At 39.1% G+C, this 20388-nt stretch overlaps 1 protein-coding gene across 2 annotated transcripts in view; it reads right to left on the bottom strand.

Annotated features, from left to right (window-relative positions):
* Positions 1-19472, bottom strand: part of Meikin (meiotic kinetochore factor) — a 44132-nt gene extending 24660 nt beyond the window's left edge. The window contains exons 1-8 of one of the 2 annotated variants that reach the window (XM_016003454.3): positions 19244-19472; positions 19072-19147; positions 18351-18438; positions 16847-16907; positions 11667-11798; positions 7148-7267; positions 6012-6051; positions 3342-3406 (exon numbers count right to left, since the gene is read on the bottom strand). In XM_016003454.3, the coding sequence (XP_015858940.1) occupies positions 3342-3406; positions 6012-6051; positions 7148-7267; positions 11667-11798; positions 16847-16907; positions 18351-18438; positions 19072-19147; positions 19244-19400 (739 nt within the window). In that variant the 5' untranslated portion in view covers positions 19401-19472. The remainder of the gene's footprint in view (positions 1-3341; positions 3407-6011; positions 6052-7147; positions 7268-11666; positions 11799-16846; positions 16908-18350; positions 18439-19071; positions 19148-19243) is intronic. The other variant, XM_076578400.1, reaches the window with a different exon arrangement.
* Positions 19473-20388: the final 916 nt, after the last annotated feature.

The raw sequence follows: 20388 nt of genomic DNA, 5'->3' as shown, positions 1-20388 counted from the left end.
AAGGTGCTGAAGGGGAGGTCATCAAGGCTTGGGACATTGGCATAGTAAACATTAAAGTAGAATATGCCATATTACTTGTAAAGCAGAGTATGCTTATGGTTGGTACATAGTCCTCCAAAGATGCCCCAGTGGCCACGGTTTTGTCTGAGATAGACTTAAATTCAAGTGAGAGGATATGACAGGAGATGAAGATGGTTGAATTGTCTGCAGAATACGGACTTGGCCAAGGCCGAAGAAGGCTCTTTTAGCTTATGACAAATTTGCCTATCTGATGGAGGACAACACTTGTTCAGCTGGAAGAATGATGGTCTCCAGCTTTAAATGTCCACAGTGACTCCCATGTGCCTGCATTTTACACACACCCAGCTTCTAAAGATGGGCTTTTGAGTCTGCTGCTCACATCACCCTGGTCCTTTCACAATTTCCTTGTGAAAATGGCATGTGTTCCATCCGCCCTTTCCCAGTGACATCTGCATAACAGATTGAGGAAACTGAAAAAAAGGAGGAATACAAAAGGATATACAATTCCAGAATCACTACTCTATCCTACCCTCATGCTATTAAAGCAGTATGTTCCAAACTCTTGATTTGGCAAGACCAAGGTAAGACTGTGATTGGTTTTTATACCATTACTATTCTCCCATTAAAAATTTCCCCCTTTTTATTTTTGGTGCTCAGCATTGAGCACATGGCCTTGTGCACACTAGGCAAGCATGCTACATCCCTGGGTGTCTCTTTCTCTATGATTATTTCTCTTCTCTTAGTGTAAGAAATAAATAATTATTGTCCATTTTCAGTATAAGGTGTGCTTAGAGTGCTACAAAGAATCACAGATAAGCAAGAGTCATTGGGTCCCTCTCTTTCCTAACTAGTTGCTGGTACCTGCTTGCCTCAGAGATCTTGGGGTTGAAAAGTTTCAGGCAGTCTGCTATGAGACTATGCTAGAAGATTGTAACTCTCTGGAGCATCAGCCTTTGGGGAAAAGTGGGCAGGAATTTCTTGTGATCAAAGACTTTAAAATCACTGTCTTGTACCACATCAGTACACCAGCCATTTTTGCCTTTTCTCTACACTAGCCTTCCTTTCTTTCTTCCTTCCTTCCTTCCTTCCTTCCTTCCTTCCTTCCTTCCTTCCTTCCTTCCTTCCTTCCTTCCTTCCTTCCTTCCTTCCCCTCTCTTCTTTCTCTTCCCTTCCCCCTCCCCCTCTCTCCCTTCCCTCCTTCCTTCTTTTCTTTTTTTTTTTTTTTTTTGAGAAAAAATGCTGGAAATGAAAGTCTAAGTTTTCTTTCTTGGCATTCTACATTCTTTAAATTCAATAGAAACAATGAAGTCCAAACCCATCCTCAACAACCTTTGTCAGACTCTCTTTTTTATTGGAGAAATAGATTCTTCCCTTATATAATACATCCTAACTAGTTTCCCTTCCGTCCACTCCTCCCATCCTTCGCCACCTCTCCTCTCCCACAGATCCGCCCCCCTCAATTTCCCTTCAGAAAAGAGAAGGCCTCAAAGAGACAACAGCCAAACAGGACAAAACAAGATACAATACAAGGCAAAAGCCCTCACACTGAGGCTGGACAAGGCAACCCAATAAGAGGAAAAGAGTCCCAAGAGCAGGCAAAAGAGTCAGAGAAACACCCACTCCTGCTGTTAGTAGTAACATATATGTATAGTAACAGCCATAACATATATGTAGAGGACCTGGTGCAAGGGACCCATGCAGGTCCCATGCCAGTTCAGTCTCTGTGAGCTTCAAAATTGAATATTAATTTTTTTCTAGTCTCTTGAATGTGTTATTACAAAGCAAGGGCCTCAAAGTTCCCGTTGATCTCCTAGTGCTAACCATCTGAGTAGACAGTCCACTCCTTCCTAGAACCTGGGCTTTACAGGTTCAATGTGTATGGCTAGAATACTGTTGTTCAGAACAGGAATGAGCTTAATCCCCCCATTCCACAAGACAGAGTATCAACTATTTAGTTCTAGTTATCCTAGAAATCACTATGTAGATCAAGTTGGCCTCTCGAAAACAACTTCTGAAAATGAAGATTTTAAAACTAAGTTTATATTTCAGTTCATATAAACATTTAAAATAATCAATTATTTCTTGAAGGAACAATTCTTCAATTTTGCTTTCAAATAAATGTTAGAAAACTTGTTACAAGACTACAGAGTGAGTTCCAGGAAAGGCACAAAGCTACACAGAGAAACCCTGTCTCAACAAACCAAAAAAAAAAAAAAAAAAGAAAAGAAAAAGAAAAAGAAAAAAGAAAGAAAGAAAGAAAGAAAGAAAGAAAGAAAGAAAGAAAGAAAGAAAGAAAGAAAGAAAGAAAGAAAACAGGGGCTAAAGGGATGGCTCAGTGGTTAAGAGCACTGGTTGCTGCTCTCTCAGAGGACCTCAGTTCAATTCCCAGCACCCACATGGCAGCTCACAACTGTTTGTAACTCCAGTTCCAGGGGTCTCTTGCCCTCTTTTGGACTCTGCAGGCACATGGTGCACAGGAAAACATCCATAAAAAGGTAATAAAATAAAATAAAATAAAAATCTGACCTACAACGAAGACTAATAAGGACATAAATGTCTTGCTAAATTCACTCCAATAATAAAATAAAAGAGTACCAGTAATGCAAGACATTTTATTGATCCCATTATTTTTCAGTCATTATAGGTAGCCCCAATTGTTCTCCTCTACTACTGAACCTGTAAGGGTAGGGGAAATGTGTCACTTCCCACTGGACTATGCAACAGTGCCTAATATAGAAGTATTTCAAGTATATTTCTAATCAGAATAAACAATGGGTGGTATATGGATAATTAAGACCCATTTTTCTAACCTTATAAATATTCTTTTTTTCTTTCTTTTTTTTTTTTGGTTTTTCGAGACAGGGTTTCTCTGTGTAGCTTTGCGCCTTTCCTGGAGCTCACTTGGTAGCCCAGGCTGGCCTCGAACTCACAGAGATCCGCCTGACTCTGCCTCCCGAGTGCTGGGATTAAAGGCATGCGCCACCAACGCCCGGCTTCTTTCTTTCTTTCTTTCTTTCTTTCTTTCTTTCTTTCTTTCTTTCTTTCTTTCTTTCTTTCTTTCTTTCTTTCTTTCTTTTTTTTTTGAGATGGGGTCTGGCTATGCATCCCTGGCTGGCCTGAACTTGCTATGTCGATCTGCTTGCCTCTGTTTTCTGAGTGCTGGGATTAAAGGCATACACCACCACACCCAGCCAAATTTTTGTTTTTAAAATGCAACCAAACTAAAATGTTCCCTGGAATACCTAGTTTGTTAATACATGGTATACTGCAGCTAAAGTAAATATGTAATCATTGAAATAATTAGTGCCACTAATTATTACCTGATGCTAAATTTGAAGTATACTGTGGTACTGGAGAGATATGTGGGGCTTCTAATGTCATCCCTCTGTAATAAGAACAAATTAGTAATATTTTCTAATCTTTTAGTAACTTTCAATTATCCTCAAATTATACTGAAAATAAAGATGTGAAATTAATTATTCTGTAGGAAAAATATAACTGGTTAGAAAATGCATATTTATAGTAACAGATAACAATAACGTGTACTTACATGTTTATCAGTATGACACATGTGTAGAGGCAAGCCATGATGTTTAGACTTACACAGACCTGAGTTTAACCCCAGCTTTACTACTCATACATACTTCAGTGGCCTTGAGAAACAGGCTACCCAACCTGTCCTGAGTCTTACTTGCCTTATTTATGCAAAGAAATAGCAAACCTGCTGCCCAGATTTTCATGGTAAGGATTCCAAATATGAGTGATATTTTTGGAAATGAGTATCTTCCTCTCTTTGGTGCTTCCACAAATGAGATTGTGTTTCATTCTAACTAAACATGCAGGAGAGGATGAGTTATTACAAAGATGTGAAAGGATCCAATGTTTGCTCCCAAAACAAGGTCAAGGAAGACAGATTTCCTTGAAGACAGCAGAGTTGAAAACCAAATGTGAAAGGAGACTTTCCTCAGTTCCTGTATTAGTTAACCTGAAAGACTGAATGCAGTAAAAAGCAAACATTTCTGTCATTTCCCTTTCAGCTTTTATTCCAAGTGGAACCGCCTCGCTTCTGAACAAGCCTCCATGTAAACTTTTTCTTACTAATGCATTTCAGACACACTCTGGTTTCTCTTCAGATTGTATAAATCTTCTGCCTTTTACTAATGCATCTCAGGTATTCTCTGAATAAACAGCTATTTTAGGCAATAAAGAGTCTGGGGTACTAGCACACCTCCAAACTCCTCCTATTAATCATAGAGCTCTCCCTGCTCTGCCTGATTCAGTGCTGCTAGGACAGCAGCTTGGCCTGCCCTTCTCTAGTGCTTATCCCCCTGCCCCACCTTGCCACACACACTTGTCTGGTGCTGGTTTCCTCTGGCATTGGATCAATGTGATCTGGAAGTGGACTTTTTCCATTCTGTAGGTTGCCTTTCCATTTTTCTGTGTTTTCTATAAGTATTCATTGAGGGTTAAATCTTAAAATTTTCACAGTCTGCTTTAGTCATGATGAAAAGCTTTCAGTGACTCTCAATATCTTTGGGACAAAATAAAAATCCCACCCTCAAGGCCTTTCACAGTTCAAATTGTGGCTACCTTCCGGAACTGCCTCTCTCACAAACTCTCAGTTCAGTATACATGTCCTGAACCAAATGCTTCCTCCCATAACAATACTTCTCCCCAGTTTTCCCCATGGCAATTCTATCACTTTTTTTGTTAGAGCCTCAACATCAAGAGATACTGGCATTATTTAATAATAACTACCTCCTCAATAATTCTTCCTAAAACAAAGTTTTGAGTGTTTTTGAGACAATTATACAAATAATCCATTGTTATTGTTCATAGGAGCCAATTGAGGTCTGTCTGTTCTTAAACTTTTAGAAAACTAAATAAGTCATCAGTGCATATTTTATGGAAACTCTCAATGTTATACCAAATAGTGCACATAGTTAGAATCACACAGACCAGGGTTTAAAACCAACTTTGCTATTTTTTGCCAATTCACAATGAATAGGGTTTTTTCCTTTCAGATTACCAAAAATCTCAGAAATTAAAAGCCTAATTCAATTTAGTTAGATGATGTAATTATTTACAACCCACAAGAATTGAGTATTTCCCCTATAACACTGCTTTTATTTAATGTAAATTTAGACAGAGAAAAAGTGTCTTTCCATCTTCTTTCACTGTGGGAAAATCACTTTGGTAGTTGTGCAAGGACTAAACTAAACTATCAATTTCATAGGCTTACAAAAAGCCAGACTAAGAGAACCAAAGATTGGAAGAACAAGCTTGAAATGATTAGAGTCAGCACACGAAGGTGGGTGCCCGAAGCAATGCTTGACTTCACAAAATGAGGCCTGATTCAATTTTGACAAAATAACTTTGATAAGAGAAAAATATACCCACTGATTTTTATTAACTGTCACTTGACATATGTACTATCAACTCAAAATGGTGCACTCAGCCTTGACCACTTTGTCTCGCATCCCACCACTGGGTCCACCAACAAACTGTTAATTCTACTTTCAAATGTCCTAGAAGCCCAGCCTCTTACCTCAGGCACTCCTCTGGCTATTCCTTCCACCTACAGTGCTCTTTGCCCAACTTACCCTTCCTTTAGATGACTGCTCAAATGATGCCTTTCCAATGGCAACCTCCCCACCACACTCTTTAAAGTAGCAAGCTTCAACTCCAACACTCCAGAGCTCATCTTGCTTTATCTTTCTTGATATTATCCTTACAAAACAGCATGTGGTGGCACATTTACTTTTCTCTCCAAAATGTAATATGGACTTGATGAGTGCAGCGATTTGTATTTAATTGATTTTACTCCTTAATATACTGTAATTAGAACACTCCTAGACCAGAGCAAGTGCTCAGCAAACACTGAATGAATGAGGTTCCTCTGAGTTTGTGGAATGTCAGTCATCACTATCATATAACTCCTACAATAAAGGGTTTTTGAAAAGTACAATATCAAAATTTTTAGTTCTTACATGTTTCTATGGCATTTCTCATAGTCTTCTGAAGAGGAACCTACCAAAGGGGAAAAAATCAGCCCATTAGACATAGAGATAATCCAAAGGCTTATTTCTCTTCAGCATACATAGTGACAAAACTTCTGATTTGATGTTGGACTGTTTTATACTGTTTTTCATATGTGTCTTTTAAGTTAGGCAAAGGTACTTTGAAAATATCAAAGTAAAACATAAAAAGTATCATGAAGTGTTATGAGATATATAAATATTTAGGTAGTTCTTTATAATCTGAGTATCTTTCACAACTATTACCTCTGGAATTTTATAATAACCAAGTCAGCCAAACACACCAATTTATTTTTCCCCATTTTACATATGTGAAAACAATAACTAGTCAGTTACAAAACCCACCAACTGCCTTATGTATTTAGCTGAATCTATAATGCACAGTTACATAAGAAAGCCTATCTCAAAAACTGAGGTGGACCAGTGAGATGAATAAGGGGCAGACAGCTTGCCAAGCATGCACAAGGTCCTAGGTTCAATCTCTAACAAAACAGCAGTATTAAAAAAGATTGGGCTAGGCTTGGAGAAGCCTCAGTCAGTAGAGTACTTGCCATACATTCACAAGGACTTGAATTCAGTCCCCAGGACCCATGTTGTGGAAAAGAAAACCAGCTCCCCAAAGTGGTCCTCTGATCTTTACAAGTATGTCATGACACAAATATATGTACATGCACCTACATTCACACACTAAATAAATGTAGTTTTTAAAATTAGGAGCTGGCAAGATGGTTCATTGGATAAAGGTGCTTGCTGCCAAGGATGACAATATAAATTTGATCCCCAGGACTCCTTCAGGCTGTTCTCTGAACTCTATATGTGCAAGTATAGCACATGCAAATGCTCATGCATACACACATGCATATAGTATGTATGATAGTACATATGCATATAAATAAGTAAAATGTAAACAATAAAATAAAATCCTCATGTAATAAAACAATTATTAGATAATATTTGTAATTAAAAGCAATTTCAGCTCATAGGTTTAGGTTAGAAATCACTTAGGAGAGGAAAAAAAACTACTTTCATTTTCCAACACAGATGAGGGATTTCCCTCATGACAGAGAAAAAACAAATGTAAAACTCACTCAAAATTGCTGAGAGGTTTGCAAGCTGTGGTGCCTTCTCTATAGTTACTGCTTTGCTGGTGTCCAGAAGAGTGGAATTCTTGAGAGACTTGTACTCTTCCAACATGGGATGCTCCCAGTCTAAAAAGCAGAATACGTCATGGTACACACCATACACATGTGTGTGCTAAATAAAGAAATGTAATTTCAAAATTTTAAAATGGCATAAAACCTTGAAAAGCCTACAAATGACAGGTTACTCCATGTCCCCAAACTTGGGGTCCTATCCATTCCAGACTATGGTAACTGAAGGTTTTTTTTTTTTTTTTTGGTTTTTCGAGACAGGGTTTCTCTTGTGTAGCTTTGCGCCTTTCCTGGAACTCACTTGGTAGCCCAGGCTGGCCTCGAACTCACAGAGATCCGCCTGCCTCTGCCTCCCGAGTGCTGGGATTAAAGGCGTGCGCCACCACCGCCCGGCGGTAACTGAAGGTTTTGAACAGAACAGAACACAAGGATAAGTTATGCTGGCATCAAGATAAGAATCTCTGGCTTAGTCCAGTTCTCTGTCCTTGCCTGTCTTCTGTCTAGATTTTTGCTTTACAGAGATCACTGAACTATAGGACAGCAGCACACACATAACTGGCTGACTCTCGTATTCTCTGTCCTCCTCTCTGTCCATTAAGCCTCATGCCAGTGAGCAACATGGTCACACTGCTATTACCTGGTCTCCGTTTTAAGCTTTCTATTGGCCTTGGCTATGGATGAATGGTGCTATCCCTGTTGCATCCCTGTCTGTACCTTTCTACTGTCCATAGCATACTATTATATCATCAGATATTCTCTTCATGTATGGAGACTGGGGATTGAACCTAGGGCCTCATGCGTGCTGGGAAAACATTCTACAATTGAGCTACATCTCTGGACATTTTAGATATTCAATGTTGGTATCATGATGATAAAATATTACAAAAATCTTATTCTTCTGGTATACCATGGCAAACTTTTGGTTTTCCTGAATCAATGCCTCCCTATCTCCCCAGATGATTTACTTTTCTATGTATTTCATCTACTTAATCTTTTTTTGTTGTTATTTATTTATTTATTTATTTTTTGAGACAGGGTTTCTCTCTGTAGTCCTGGCTGTCCAGGAACTTACTCTGTAGACGAGGATGGCCTCAAACTCACAGAGATGTGCCTGCCTCTGCCTCTGAAGTGCTGGGATTAAAGGCATGCACCACCACTGCCTGGCATGACTTCAGAATTTTAGAAAGACTTTTGATATTTTAGAGAGACTGAATATTTCAGAGAAATTCCGAACTTTGAAAGAGTCTTTGGATGTTTTAAAGAGATTCAATTTTTATTATTTTTTTATTTTTGTTTTTGTTTTTGAGACAGGGACTCTCAGTGTAGCCCTGGCTGTCCTGGAACTCACTATGTAGACCAGGCTAGCCTCAAACTCATAGAGATCCACTTGCCTCTGCCTCCTGAGAGCTAGGATTAAAGGCATGTGCCACCATGCATGGCAAGAGACTGAACTTTTAAAGTATTTGAATTTTTAAAGACTGGGACTTTTAAAAGTTGGAATGTTTTATATTGTGATATTAATATTAATATGCCACCTTGGGGGCAAATGACAAGGGAAAAGTTCTAGTTGAACAGTAATGTGTTTGTATGTTATCAAGTTGATAAGGGGTCAATTATGCTGGCTAGTTTTATGTCAATTTGAAACAAGGTAGAGTCATTTGGGAAAAAGGAATATCAGTTGAGAAAATTTCCCCACTAGACTGGTCTGTAGGCAAGCCTGTGGGACATTTTCTTGATTAAAGATTGATGTGGGAGGGACCATCTCATTGGTGATGCTGTCACCCATGTACCCAAGGGTCCTGAATGGTATGAGAAAACAGGTTGAGTATGCTAACAGGAGCAAGCCAGCAAGCACCACTCCTCCATCACTTTTGCCTCCAGGTTCCTCAGCTTTGAGTTCCCAGCCTGACTTCCCTAGATGGACTACAAGCTGTAAGATTAAATAAAGCCTTTCCTTTACAAGTTGCTTAGTAATGATGTTTATCACAGCAATAGAAAGCTAACTAAGACACCAGCATCATTTGTTGAAGAGGATATCTTTTCTCCAATGTGTATTTTTGGTGTATTTGTCAAAATTAAGGTGTCTGTAGCTGTATAGGCATCTATCTGGGTTCTTTGCCTTATTCCAATGATCTATGTGTTGAAGTGTCAGTATCGTACTGTTTCTATTACCACTGTTCTGTAGTTTAGACCTTTAAATCATTGTTAATTGAAAATTAGAGTATTATTATCCTTCTCCAGGATTGCTTTGGCTACCTAGGATCTTTTATGCTTCTCCACAATTTTCAGATTGCTTTGTCCTGTAGCTGGGGAGATGGCTTAGGTGATAACGTGCTTATTGAGGACCCAAGTTAAATCCCCAGCTTCCACGTAAGAAAGTTGGGCATGGCGACAGCACCTCTAATTCCAGTGTTGAGGATGTAGAAACAGGAAGATCCTGGTGCTTGCTAGTCAGTCTAGAAAAGTGGTGAGCTCCAGATTCAGTGAGATGCCTAGTCTCAAAAAATAAGGTGGAGAGGAAAACAATCTACACACATATGAGCACACACACAAACACACAATTGCCTTTTCTATTTCTGGGAAGAATGGAATTGGAATTTTGACTGACATTTCATTGAATGTGCATACTGCTTTTGATAGGATGAACATTTTTACAATATTAATTCTTCCAATCCATGGGTATGAGAGATCTCTCCTTCTGGTATCTTCCTTAGTTTCTTTCTTCAGTGTATTAAAATTTTCATTGTAAAGGTCTTTCACTTTCTTAGTTAGGTTTATTCTAAGGCATTTTATTTTGAGGAAGGATATTGTGCATGGGATTGCTTCCTGGATTTCTTTGCCTTTGGTATACAGAGAGGTTACTGGGGTATTTTTAATGTTAATTTTCTATCTTGCTACTTTACCAAAAATGTTTATCAGTTCTAAGAATGTTCTAGCAGAATCATTAGGGACTTTTACCTATGGAATCATATCATCTGCAAATAAGGATAATTGGATTTCTTCCTTCCCTAGTCATATCCTTGTTATTTCTTTTCTTGTCTTACTTCTTTAGCTAGGATATCAAGTGATATATTGAATAGGAATGAAGAGAGTGGACACTTTGTCATGTTACTGATATTAGTGGAAATCCTTTAAGTTTTTTTCTTCCATTCAACATGACACTGATCAGCCATAGGTTTCTCATATGTACTCTCTATTATGTATAATGGATAGACTGGGTAGTTCTGCTTCAGATGACAGATCTGAAGACCAACTGGAACAGCTCTGTGCAGCTTTCAAATTACCTACAGTTGATTTTATCTTTACCTATCATTCTTGAGTCCCAGAGACGTAATAAAAATTAAGTAGGATATGTATTTTTTTTTCATGATTGTAAAAGCATAAACGGATAAGTCCAACCAATTAAGAACATTTTCAGGCCTTTATTATGTTTGTTCACAGATACCCTGTTGCCCAAAGCAAGCTCCATAGCTAATCCAAAGAGAAAGAATAAAAAACTACCACAGAGGAATGAGTAATTTACATCAACATATCAAAACATCACACTATCCCTGTTATTAACAGATCCTAGAGTCATCTAATCCATAATCCCTCTGATTGAAAACATCCAAAAAGGTAAATCTTCAGAGAATTCCAGCATTTGGAATGTTGAGACGGGAACTCAAGTATAGTTCAAGGCCAGCCTAGGCTACATAGTAAGGCTCTGTCTCAAAGGAGGCTCCCTTTGAGTAGAAAGGAACAGTCCCCATAACTGTCATTTAGAAAATGACATCAATGTGCATATATATGTACAAATATTAACATATAACTGTATAAAACATATATGCATATAACTGTACAAACATTAGTCCACATTAGTTTGTACAGTTAGACACACATGTGACATGTTCATGCTCATACGTGCTGTGCTGTCATCACGCTTCCCTCCCTTTTTTGGCCCTCTCTCTCTCCTCCACTAGGTCTCCCTTGCTCTAGATTCTCCTCTTCTACTTTCAAGTCACTTTTCTGTTTTGTTTCAACATATGAGAGAAAATACACAATACTTGTCTTTTTGTGTCTGGCTCAGGATTCATGCTTTCTTCTTTCTAATTCACTGTGTCTTTATGAGTTTGTTTTTTAAAAGAAAAAGGTACTTTCTATTGTTGCAGGAAGTTGTAGAGAAAAGCCTATGTTCTCTTCCATCCATCAACCAAAGGCTCTATTTATAATAAATAATGTAAATAACTGTGAAGAAAACTTAAGCAGGGATTTGGCCTGCTTCACATGTTATATACTGAAGAGTAAGAAAACTACATGTATTAAAAGAAAACAGATAGAAGTGCACCAAGATGGCATGTATATTTAGAGAACAAATATGCCTTCACCTTCACTATGTGCAAATGTATTCACTGTAAGATTTATGGACAAAGCAACATTTCTACAGCACAGCCAATTAAGGAGGCAATCATATTCTCACCCAAACAGTCTGAGCCTCTGAACAGCTCAGGTGATGAGAAGCTACTTCTACTCTCTTCAGTCTTCCTTGTATATGAGTCTGTGTCTGAACAACTCAGGGGCCAACTGGAAACATCATGCTCCAAAGTCAGCCCTGCAAAATAAAGTGAAACAAAAAGAGTTGAATGGAATAGAGAACAAAATTGAAAACCCAACAATGCACATCTGTAGAAATGTGCCTGTAGTTATATAGCAAGATTTTAACATTGACTTCCCACACAATTAGAAAGTCATAATAGTATCAATAATTTTGATTTAAATATTAGATAAATAAATGCTTTGATGGTAATAAACACATTATAATCCTTTTTGACTGTTTCCCTAAGTTGTACTTTTATGGCCTACTCCTTATTCAATTCAGCTGTAATCCTAGCTCAAAAATTCAAGTTCTATATATAAGTAATTCACTAGCTAAGAAGAAAAAAAGGATGAATTCGGTTATTCCATGCAAAAAAAAAAAGACAGACAAAAATAACACAGAATGAAAAACAGATGAACAAAAGACTGAACAGACATCCCAGAAATACTCACCTGTATGTGCACAACTGATTTTTATGAAGACATGTAAGAAGTGTAATGAAGAAAGGATTGTCTTTTAAGCAAATTGTGTTAGAATAACTCCATATGCTTATGTAAAACCAAAACAAAGGTTGGGTGTGTGACTTTGCAGTAGAATACTTGCCAGCATGTGTGAATCCCTGGGCTCAATCCCTATCACAACAAAAGCCCTTCACCCCCCAAAACAAAACAAAACTTGAGCTGAAGAGATGGCTCAGCAGTTAAGAACACTTGCTTTTCTTGCAGATGACCTGGATTTGGTCCTAGCACCTGTACAGCAACTTACAACCATCTGTAACTCCATTTCCAAGGAATCTGAGACATTCTCCTGGCCTCCTTGAGTACCAGGCACACATGTGGTACATATACATACATGTAGACACATTCATACACATACAAATAAATAAAAAATCTTAAAATGTACACCATACTCAAAGACACTAACACTAAGGTAGGCATGTTGGTACATACTTCATGAAGTAGGGTTATAGTTCTACCTACTCAGGAGGCTAAGGCAGGGAAATCTATCTGGGCTATAGAATTTAAGGCCAGCCTGGGCAACTTAGTGAGATGTTTCCTTAAAATAAAAAGTATAAAAGAGATCTGAGGGGAAGACAATGCAAAAGTGACAAGGCCACAGAGAAAGCCAATCCTTAGAGAAACTCAGACTGCTCTGCCAGCAACAACACAACAATTAAGCACTATTACACACACACACACACACACACACACACACACACACACACACACACACCCCTACCCTGAGAACCATGTGAACACAGGAGCTGACCGGGATATAAACTTGGGGACACAAGTAACTTAGGCAAAGACTACACACAATCCACTGGTGGAAAGGCAGCTTGAGCTCAGATACTATCCAGTTGCAAAGGTTAATATAAGCGCGCACAGTATACAACCCTTATAGCTTGTCTCATTCCTGGTTTACCTCCTTCTCCCCACTTCCTCTTTACTTTTTTTTTTTTTTTTTTTTTTTTTAATTTGAGACAGGCTCTTACTATGTGGCCCTGGCTGTCTTAGAACTCACTATTTAGACTAGTCTGTCCTGAAACTCAGTGATCCTACCTCTGCCTCCTGAGTGCTGGGATTAAAGGTGTGCTCCACCATGTGTGGCTTCTTTTTACTTTTTATTATTAATAAGTTTAACTTTAATAATCTTTAATTTATTTCCTTATTTTTTTCAATCTCCTAGCTCCTTAGTGAGAATGTAGGCAAAGTATCCAATTGCTTTTTGTTACATTTTAGTATCTGGTTTGTTGTCAAATCATTTTTTCTGTTACAGTTGCCTGCTTCTTCCCTATCAATGATAGTGGGGAATCCTGAGCCTAGGAAAAGACTACCCACGAAGAAGATTCACATGAAACAGAAAAATGAATATGGAAAAAACAAACAGAACCAAAAAAAAAAAATCCAACAACACTGGAAAGACTCATCCATTGTGTCAGATACACAAACAACACAGAACATATACAAAATGAACAAGCCAATTCACAACAAGCTCACAACTCTTCAGTAACTAAAATCAGAAATAGTGAACTAGGCAAAAAGCTAAACAAATAACTCAAAAGCCTACTTTTAAAATGTTTAACAACTTCAAAGAGTATTCATGAAGTATTCAATGACTAGATGATGAAGCAGTCAGGGCCTAGATAAGAAAGCCAGCAATAAGAGTGAGAGACTCACTAACATGACAGAGAAACTCAGCAAGGAAACGGAAATTCTGAAGAAAAAAACAAACAAACAAACCCAGAAACATTGCAAATTAAAGAATTCATTCATTACATTAAAAACACAGTGAAAAGCATCACCAATAGACTAGATCAAGCATAAGAAAGAATATCAGGGATCAAAGATGAGGTTGAGGATATACTATACTCAGAGAAAGAAAAACATAAGGGTGTCTATAAACATCCAAGAATTCTGGGACATGATCAAGCAAGACACCAAATCTAAAAATCCAGGAAGCAGAAGGGTAGGAACTGAGATAACAGCCAAAGACACAGAAAACTACTGAAATTACAGTAAGATTATTCTAAAACTAGTCACTTTGGAACTTCAGTGCTGGCCAGCCAGCTGACAAGCATGCCTCTTTCCCAATCCACAATTCTGGCACTGCTAGCCCAATCCATTTAGGGTCTCTTCCCTGCTACAAGACAAGGAAGCATGAGACAGAGCTGTACTTAAGAGGACTTTAGTCAACAAGCATGAAGTGGTAGTTGCTTCCTCTGCTCTTAGACGTAGACACGGCAGAAAAGCCAAATGGCTCTTTGTGATACTCCTCTTTGCCACAACATTCCTCTAGGAATTCCTGCAGTTCTGCTTCAAGAAACCCATTTTGCTCATAGTCCTTAATGGCATCATAAGAACCTGCAGCAAGTGGAATCCGAAAAGGCTAGGGGTAGGAGCTGTAAGTACAGACAGCTAAACAATCACCCTGAGATGTTCTGATGGATCTGAGCAAAGGCTGAAGAAGGCTAGCCAGTACCACACACATGCTGCATTTTCTTCTTTACCAAGAGATTTAGAAATACATTTTATAACTTACATTACTAACAATGGCTCTTGTGCACAGCACATGAGAAGCCGAGAACATCACAATGAAAATGCATCAAACAGCAGGACATACTAAAGCGTTTTCTCAATGAATCTAGATACTTTCAAGTCTTTATATTTCTAGATGTTGGCACTAATGTCAAAATAGATTTTGATTTTGCCTCTGTGAAATTTCTTGTCAAAGGAATCAATCATATTAGGAAAGACCTAACAATCTGGTAACTCATAGGAAGAAATTATCTATAGGTCAGTGTCTTTGAGGTAAAACTTTCTATTTGTAGGAGACAATAAAATTCCAGTCTGAAGAATGAATGAGCCCAGTAATGAAGGTGCATTGAGAAGTCTAAGTGAGAGCAGCCTATTTCACCATCACTGTCAATTATCCAGGGTCTCACTAGAAGAAAACATGGGCCCTTTCTTTTAGTGCTGCTTATAGGTTTTAAGCCAATTATATTGTCTTAATTTTGTCAATAATCGTAACCAGGGAAATTTTCATTAGATGGTGACATTGGTTGAAAAAGCAAAAAAGATGTTCTCATTAAGTATCTTCTTGAATATGTATAATGCACATGTGCAGACATAGTCATTGTGCTGGATAGTTTTATGTTAACTTGACACATGCTAAAGTCATCAGAGAAAAGGGAGCTCAATTGAGAAAATGCCCCCATAAGATTGGCCTGTAGGCATTTCCTTAATTAGTGATTGATGTGTGAGGGCCCAGCCCATTGTGGGTGGGGCCATTCCTGGGCTTACAGTTCTGAATTCTGTAAGAAAGCAGGCTGAGCAAGCCATGGGGAGTAAGCCAGTAAGCAGCACTCTTTCATGGCCTCTGCATCAGCTCCAGCCTCCAGGATTTCATTTAAGTTCCTGTCCTGACTTCCTTCAATGATGAACAGTGATGGAAAGCATACTCCTAATAAGTTCTTTCTTCCCCCAACTTGCTCTTGTCATGGTGTTTCATCACAGCAATAGTAACTCTACCTAGGGCAGTTATCTTCATCTACACCAGCATATTCTCTCACAAGCCAAGTATTTAAAAGCAACAGTATTCTCTTCTTTGAAAGCAACCACCACTGATTAAACTAACTTCAACAAATGATGTGGTGACTACAACTATTTTGAAAATCTACCAGTTTTTCATGGTAAAACCCAGTTTCCATGGAATCTGGTATCTAGCTTGATACTTTTCACAAGGGTTCAAGAAGTAAAACTTCAGATTTTCTCTTAAATCCTCTCATCTCAGAATCAAGAGGTACCATTGCATTTCTATGTCACCCCGGGCCCACTCGGGCCAAAACTTGGTTCCACACTAGCAGGTTCACTCCTCAAGGCATGATTCAGCTCCAAGTTGCAGGAGGTGCACCTGTCTCTGTCCTGAGCTTACTTGCTCTGGTCCTGGTGTCCAGCAGTGTGCCCTACCATGACTCTTTCAGCTCTGGGTGCCAGGAAGGCCTGCAGGAAGACCTTTGTACATACTGTTTCTTTTTTTTTTTTTTTTTTTTTTTTTTTGGTTTTTCGAGACAGGGTTTCTCTGTGTAGCTTTGCGCCTTTCCTGGAACTCACTTGGTAGCCCAGGCTGGCCTCGAACTCACAAAGATCCGCCTGCCTCTGCCTCCCGAGTGCTGGGATTAAAGGCGTGCGCCACCACCGCCCGGCGTCATACTGTTTCTTTTGCATGGATTTATTTACCATCTTTTTGCATAGCTGATTTCTATTCACCTTCAGATCTCAATTCAATTGCCACCCTCACATGGAAGCATTTCCTAATATTTCTAGCTAGGCATAATTAATTACATTCAAATCATTCTCTTTTGTAATGTGCCACAACTATAACTTCACATTTACTGATTTAAACATGTCAGCATGGAGAATGAGGTACAGAACACAGTCAGAAGGATTCATGCTAGACTAGGGGAAAGACATCTTCTCTTCCACTGAAATAAGAAGTCAAGAGATACAAATGAGTGCATATGCTTGGAGAAAAGACAAAGAGCTGTTATCTGTTAGTCTTACCTGAAACCAGTTCACTGCTGGATGAACAGCTGTCAATCTCGAAGTCATGAGTCACTGACTCCTATGTGGAATAAGAATGAAAGATATGGCACAAATTGTGAGATGGCTATTTTAATTTGACTTTTTGATATTTGATTTGTTGTGAAAATGAGTGTATCAGAATATTGACCACAGATATCTGCTATTAATATTAAATCCAAAAATAAATATTAAATTACTATGAATAAACATGTGGAACTAGCAATAATCAACTCACTATTATGAGATAAAATAGTAAAGAGAAGGTGAATATTTTTCTGATCACCTAGGAAGGAAAGGACTTTTCCTATACCTTTAAATAAAGAGCAAAATAAATCAGAAGAAAACAATGATAAAGAAGTCTAAAATAATAAAGTTAAAGACTCATAAGTCAATGAAAATATTTGCGGTGTGTGTAAAACTCCCTTCAGTATATAATGAAGAGATATTTCACAGCAGAAGAAACACAAATGGACAATAATGAGAAAAAAGTACAACTTCATTAGTATTCAAAGAAATGGAAAATAAAATAACATGCAGCTTTTCATCTCTCATCATTTTGAGGAAGAGTGTGCCAGTTTGCCAACATGAATCACAAGGTGTCAAACACATCCACCCTTTGGCCTATTGCAAAATATTTGTCTTAAGTAACAACCTAAAATGCACACACAATCCTGTAGAAGTATGTCTATCAATGCCCACAAAAGCAAGACCTTGGAAATTCGGTCTCCCAATCTCCAGAAAATAGTCATACACATTTTAGTATATCTATTAGATAAAACACTATGAAGATACTAAAATATTATAAATACTTTAAGACTACTTAATAACATGGTAATACATAAGTCATAAAATGTTTTTAAAGCACAGAAAAAAATATACAGCGGTTTGAAGAAAGTTTTATATACTATTTTGAATATTTAAATTATCAACACCAAATACTTAACCACATACTGTGAAAACATGATGTAAAAAAATCGTTTTTTAAATGTCGTATGTGAAAGTGTCATCTCCTAAACACAGGCCTGGTGGGCTGAGGCGGAAGGATGGTGAGCTTAAAGCTAGGTTCGGCTACGGAGTGAGGTCCTGTCTCAAATAGTTAGATTATAATACAAGAATATTAGAATGCACTGTCACATACTGAATCCTTGGTGATCAATCATGTTTCTAGTTGCTAATGGACAAAGTCAAGTGGAAAACAGGAAAATGACTTTATACATTTGAATATACAAAATAGAACGTTCATAAGTAACATTTCCCCAGTACTCACTAAGAGATGAAAAACATGGAAGTACAAAATGATGAACCTACTTAAGTGAGAAGCCCAAGGGCTCCCTAGGTAAAGACACATATAACAATGTAATAAAAATACTAGAAACTATTAGATATCTATGAACAAAGACAACTTCATTCTTTTATCCAGAGGTGCATCTACTGCCTGTCTCTACCCTCTGTGTATGTAAGAAGCAGAGAGGAACATACATACACTCAACGGAGTTTTCTTCTCATCTGGGATCTCTTTGCCAGGGCTATCATTTTCTTGCAGGCTTTCCCTTCCTGTGACACTTAACTGACTGCAAAGAAACAAAACAGTTCGGTTTACAGCATCCGGATTTGACTAAGTCTTTTTGTAGTTTACAATCTGAAAGTTCCTTTAAGGAGGTCTTGGAGAACTGACTAGGAGATTTGCACCAAAAGCTGAATGATGCTGCAATTGCTTTCCTTAGAGGTTTGTTTCACTTTTAAGTAACTCGGCAAGCCTTCCATCAATGAAACGAATCTGTCTGGGTTGGGGGCTGTAGCTCAGTTGGTAGAGGGCCTCAAACCGAAGCATAATGACACAAATCTGTAATCCCAGATTTGGGAGGTGGAGGCATGAGAATCTGTTAAGGTTAATCTCTACTACATAGGGAATTTGAGGCCAGGCTGGGCCACATGAGATTCCCGCCATTTATAAATATATACGAGTGTGCTATCTGTAAATGCATATATAACACACACATACATGTGAGAAAAGGACATATACGAGAATGTGTGCGCACCCCCCCCCCCACCTCCCTAATTTCTGGGTCTGTGTTTTCAGAGCAGAACCAGAGCATTCATTTTCTCCTTTGATTCCTCGAATGAGAGAGAGGCTACTAAGCAGAAGCAAAACTCAAAACCTGTCAATGCCAAGTTGCTCAGGGCTGTCATCCTAGGCGACCCACCTCGGCAGCTGTGAGCTGCTGCCTCTGGGCCTGTTCAGTTCCTCTTTCTCAGTAATCTTCCGCAATCCCTTCAGACCTGCGAGAGGGTGCCACGTTTCAGGGGAGCTGCTCGTGCCCCCACTCAACCCCGGCCGGGCGAGGCCCACCCGCCACCCAGGCCTGCTGATTCGACCTGGCGGCGGCGCCTCTGTCTTCCCAGAGAGGGCTGGATCCGGCTTCGGGGTGAGGTTGAGCCTCTCACCAGCCCTCTTCTTGCGGGAATAGACCCGTCGAGGCCACAGGACCACTCCACCCAAGCCGGAGGGCCCCACACGCTCCATCTTGTCCATCGCCCTCTTCAGGAACTGGCCGGCCACAGAGCGACGCCCTGCCGTAGCCGCCCGCCTCAGTACTACTTTTTATAGTCGCAAAGGCTTCTGGGAAGATGGTGGACAGCTCCTGCTACGCCCTATTGAGGGCAAAGCAAAGCCTGGGCTACGAGGATTGCTTCTGGACTACTGAATTCAAGCTCCTTAAATTTTAAATGCACGTGCACGCACACACACACACACACACACACACACACACACACACACACACACACACACACGCACGCACGCACGCACATGCACGCGCACACGTACCTGCATCCAGCAGGTCATTGTTTTTAGTCAGAATGACCCAACACCTGTTACACCTTGCTGTTCTGAGCACTGCATGCTATGGAGTTTGGGGTCTCTGAGCTCAGGGAATGAGGATGGGAGCCTAGCCTTACTCAGTGCAGGAAGACAAGGGGCAGATTTGTTAGAGAAAGCTCCATCTGATAAGCATATTGAGCATGTGGCAACCATCTTTTATTCCTTTAAAAAAAAAATGCAGCATTTGATATTGCTGAAAATGGAATCATTAGGAAGATCTTGAAGGCTTTTCTGTGACTCCTCAATATTGTGCGTGTGCCTATGCAGATGAGTATGCATGTGTGTGGAGGTCAGAGGACTTTCTTAACCTCCACTGTTTTGGTTTTGTTTGGAGACTCAGTCTGTTAGTGAACCTGGAGCTCGCTGATTTGACTAGACTGCCCGGCCGGCATGCTCCAGGCATCTTCCTGTCTCTACCTCTCCAGCAAGGTGCTTACAGATGCACACTGCCCTGTCAGCTTTTTAAAGTAGATGCAGGGGATTTGAACTCAGGTCCTCATGCTTAGGTAAAAAGCACTTTACCAGCTGGGCCATCTCTCATCCTGAGACTCCAATAGTATGTGTGTGAATACAAACTGAATTTTCATAATAAAATTACATTGAATTTTACAATTGAAAATTGGCTCAGGGAAACATTTAT

The sequence above is a fragment of the Peromyscus maniculatus genome, chromosome 8 (assembly GCF_049852395.1).
Source record: "Peromyscus maniculatus bairdii isolate BWxNUB_F1_BW_parent chromosome 8, HU_Pman_BW_mat_3.1, whole genome shotgun sequence".
NCBI classification, from domain to species: Eukaryota; Metazoa; Chordata; class Mammalia; order Rodentia; family Cricetidae; genus Peromyscus; species Peromyscus maniculatus.
This window is presented reverse-complemented; position numbering and strand designations above follow the sequence as displayed.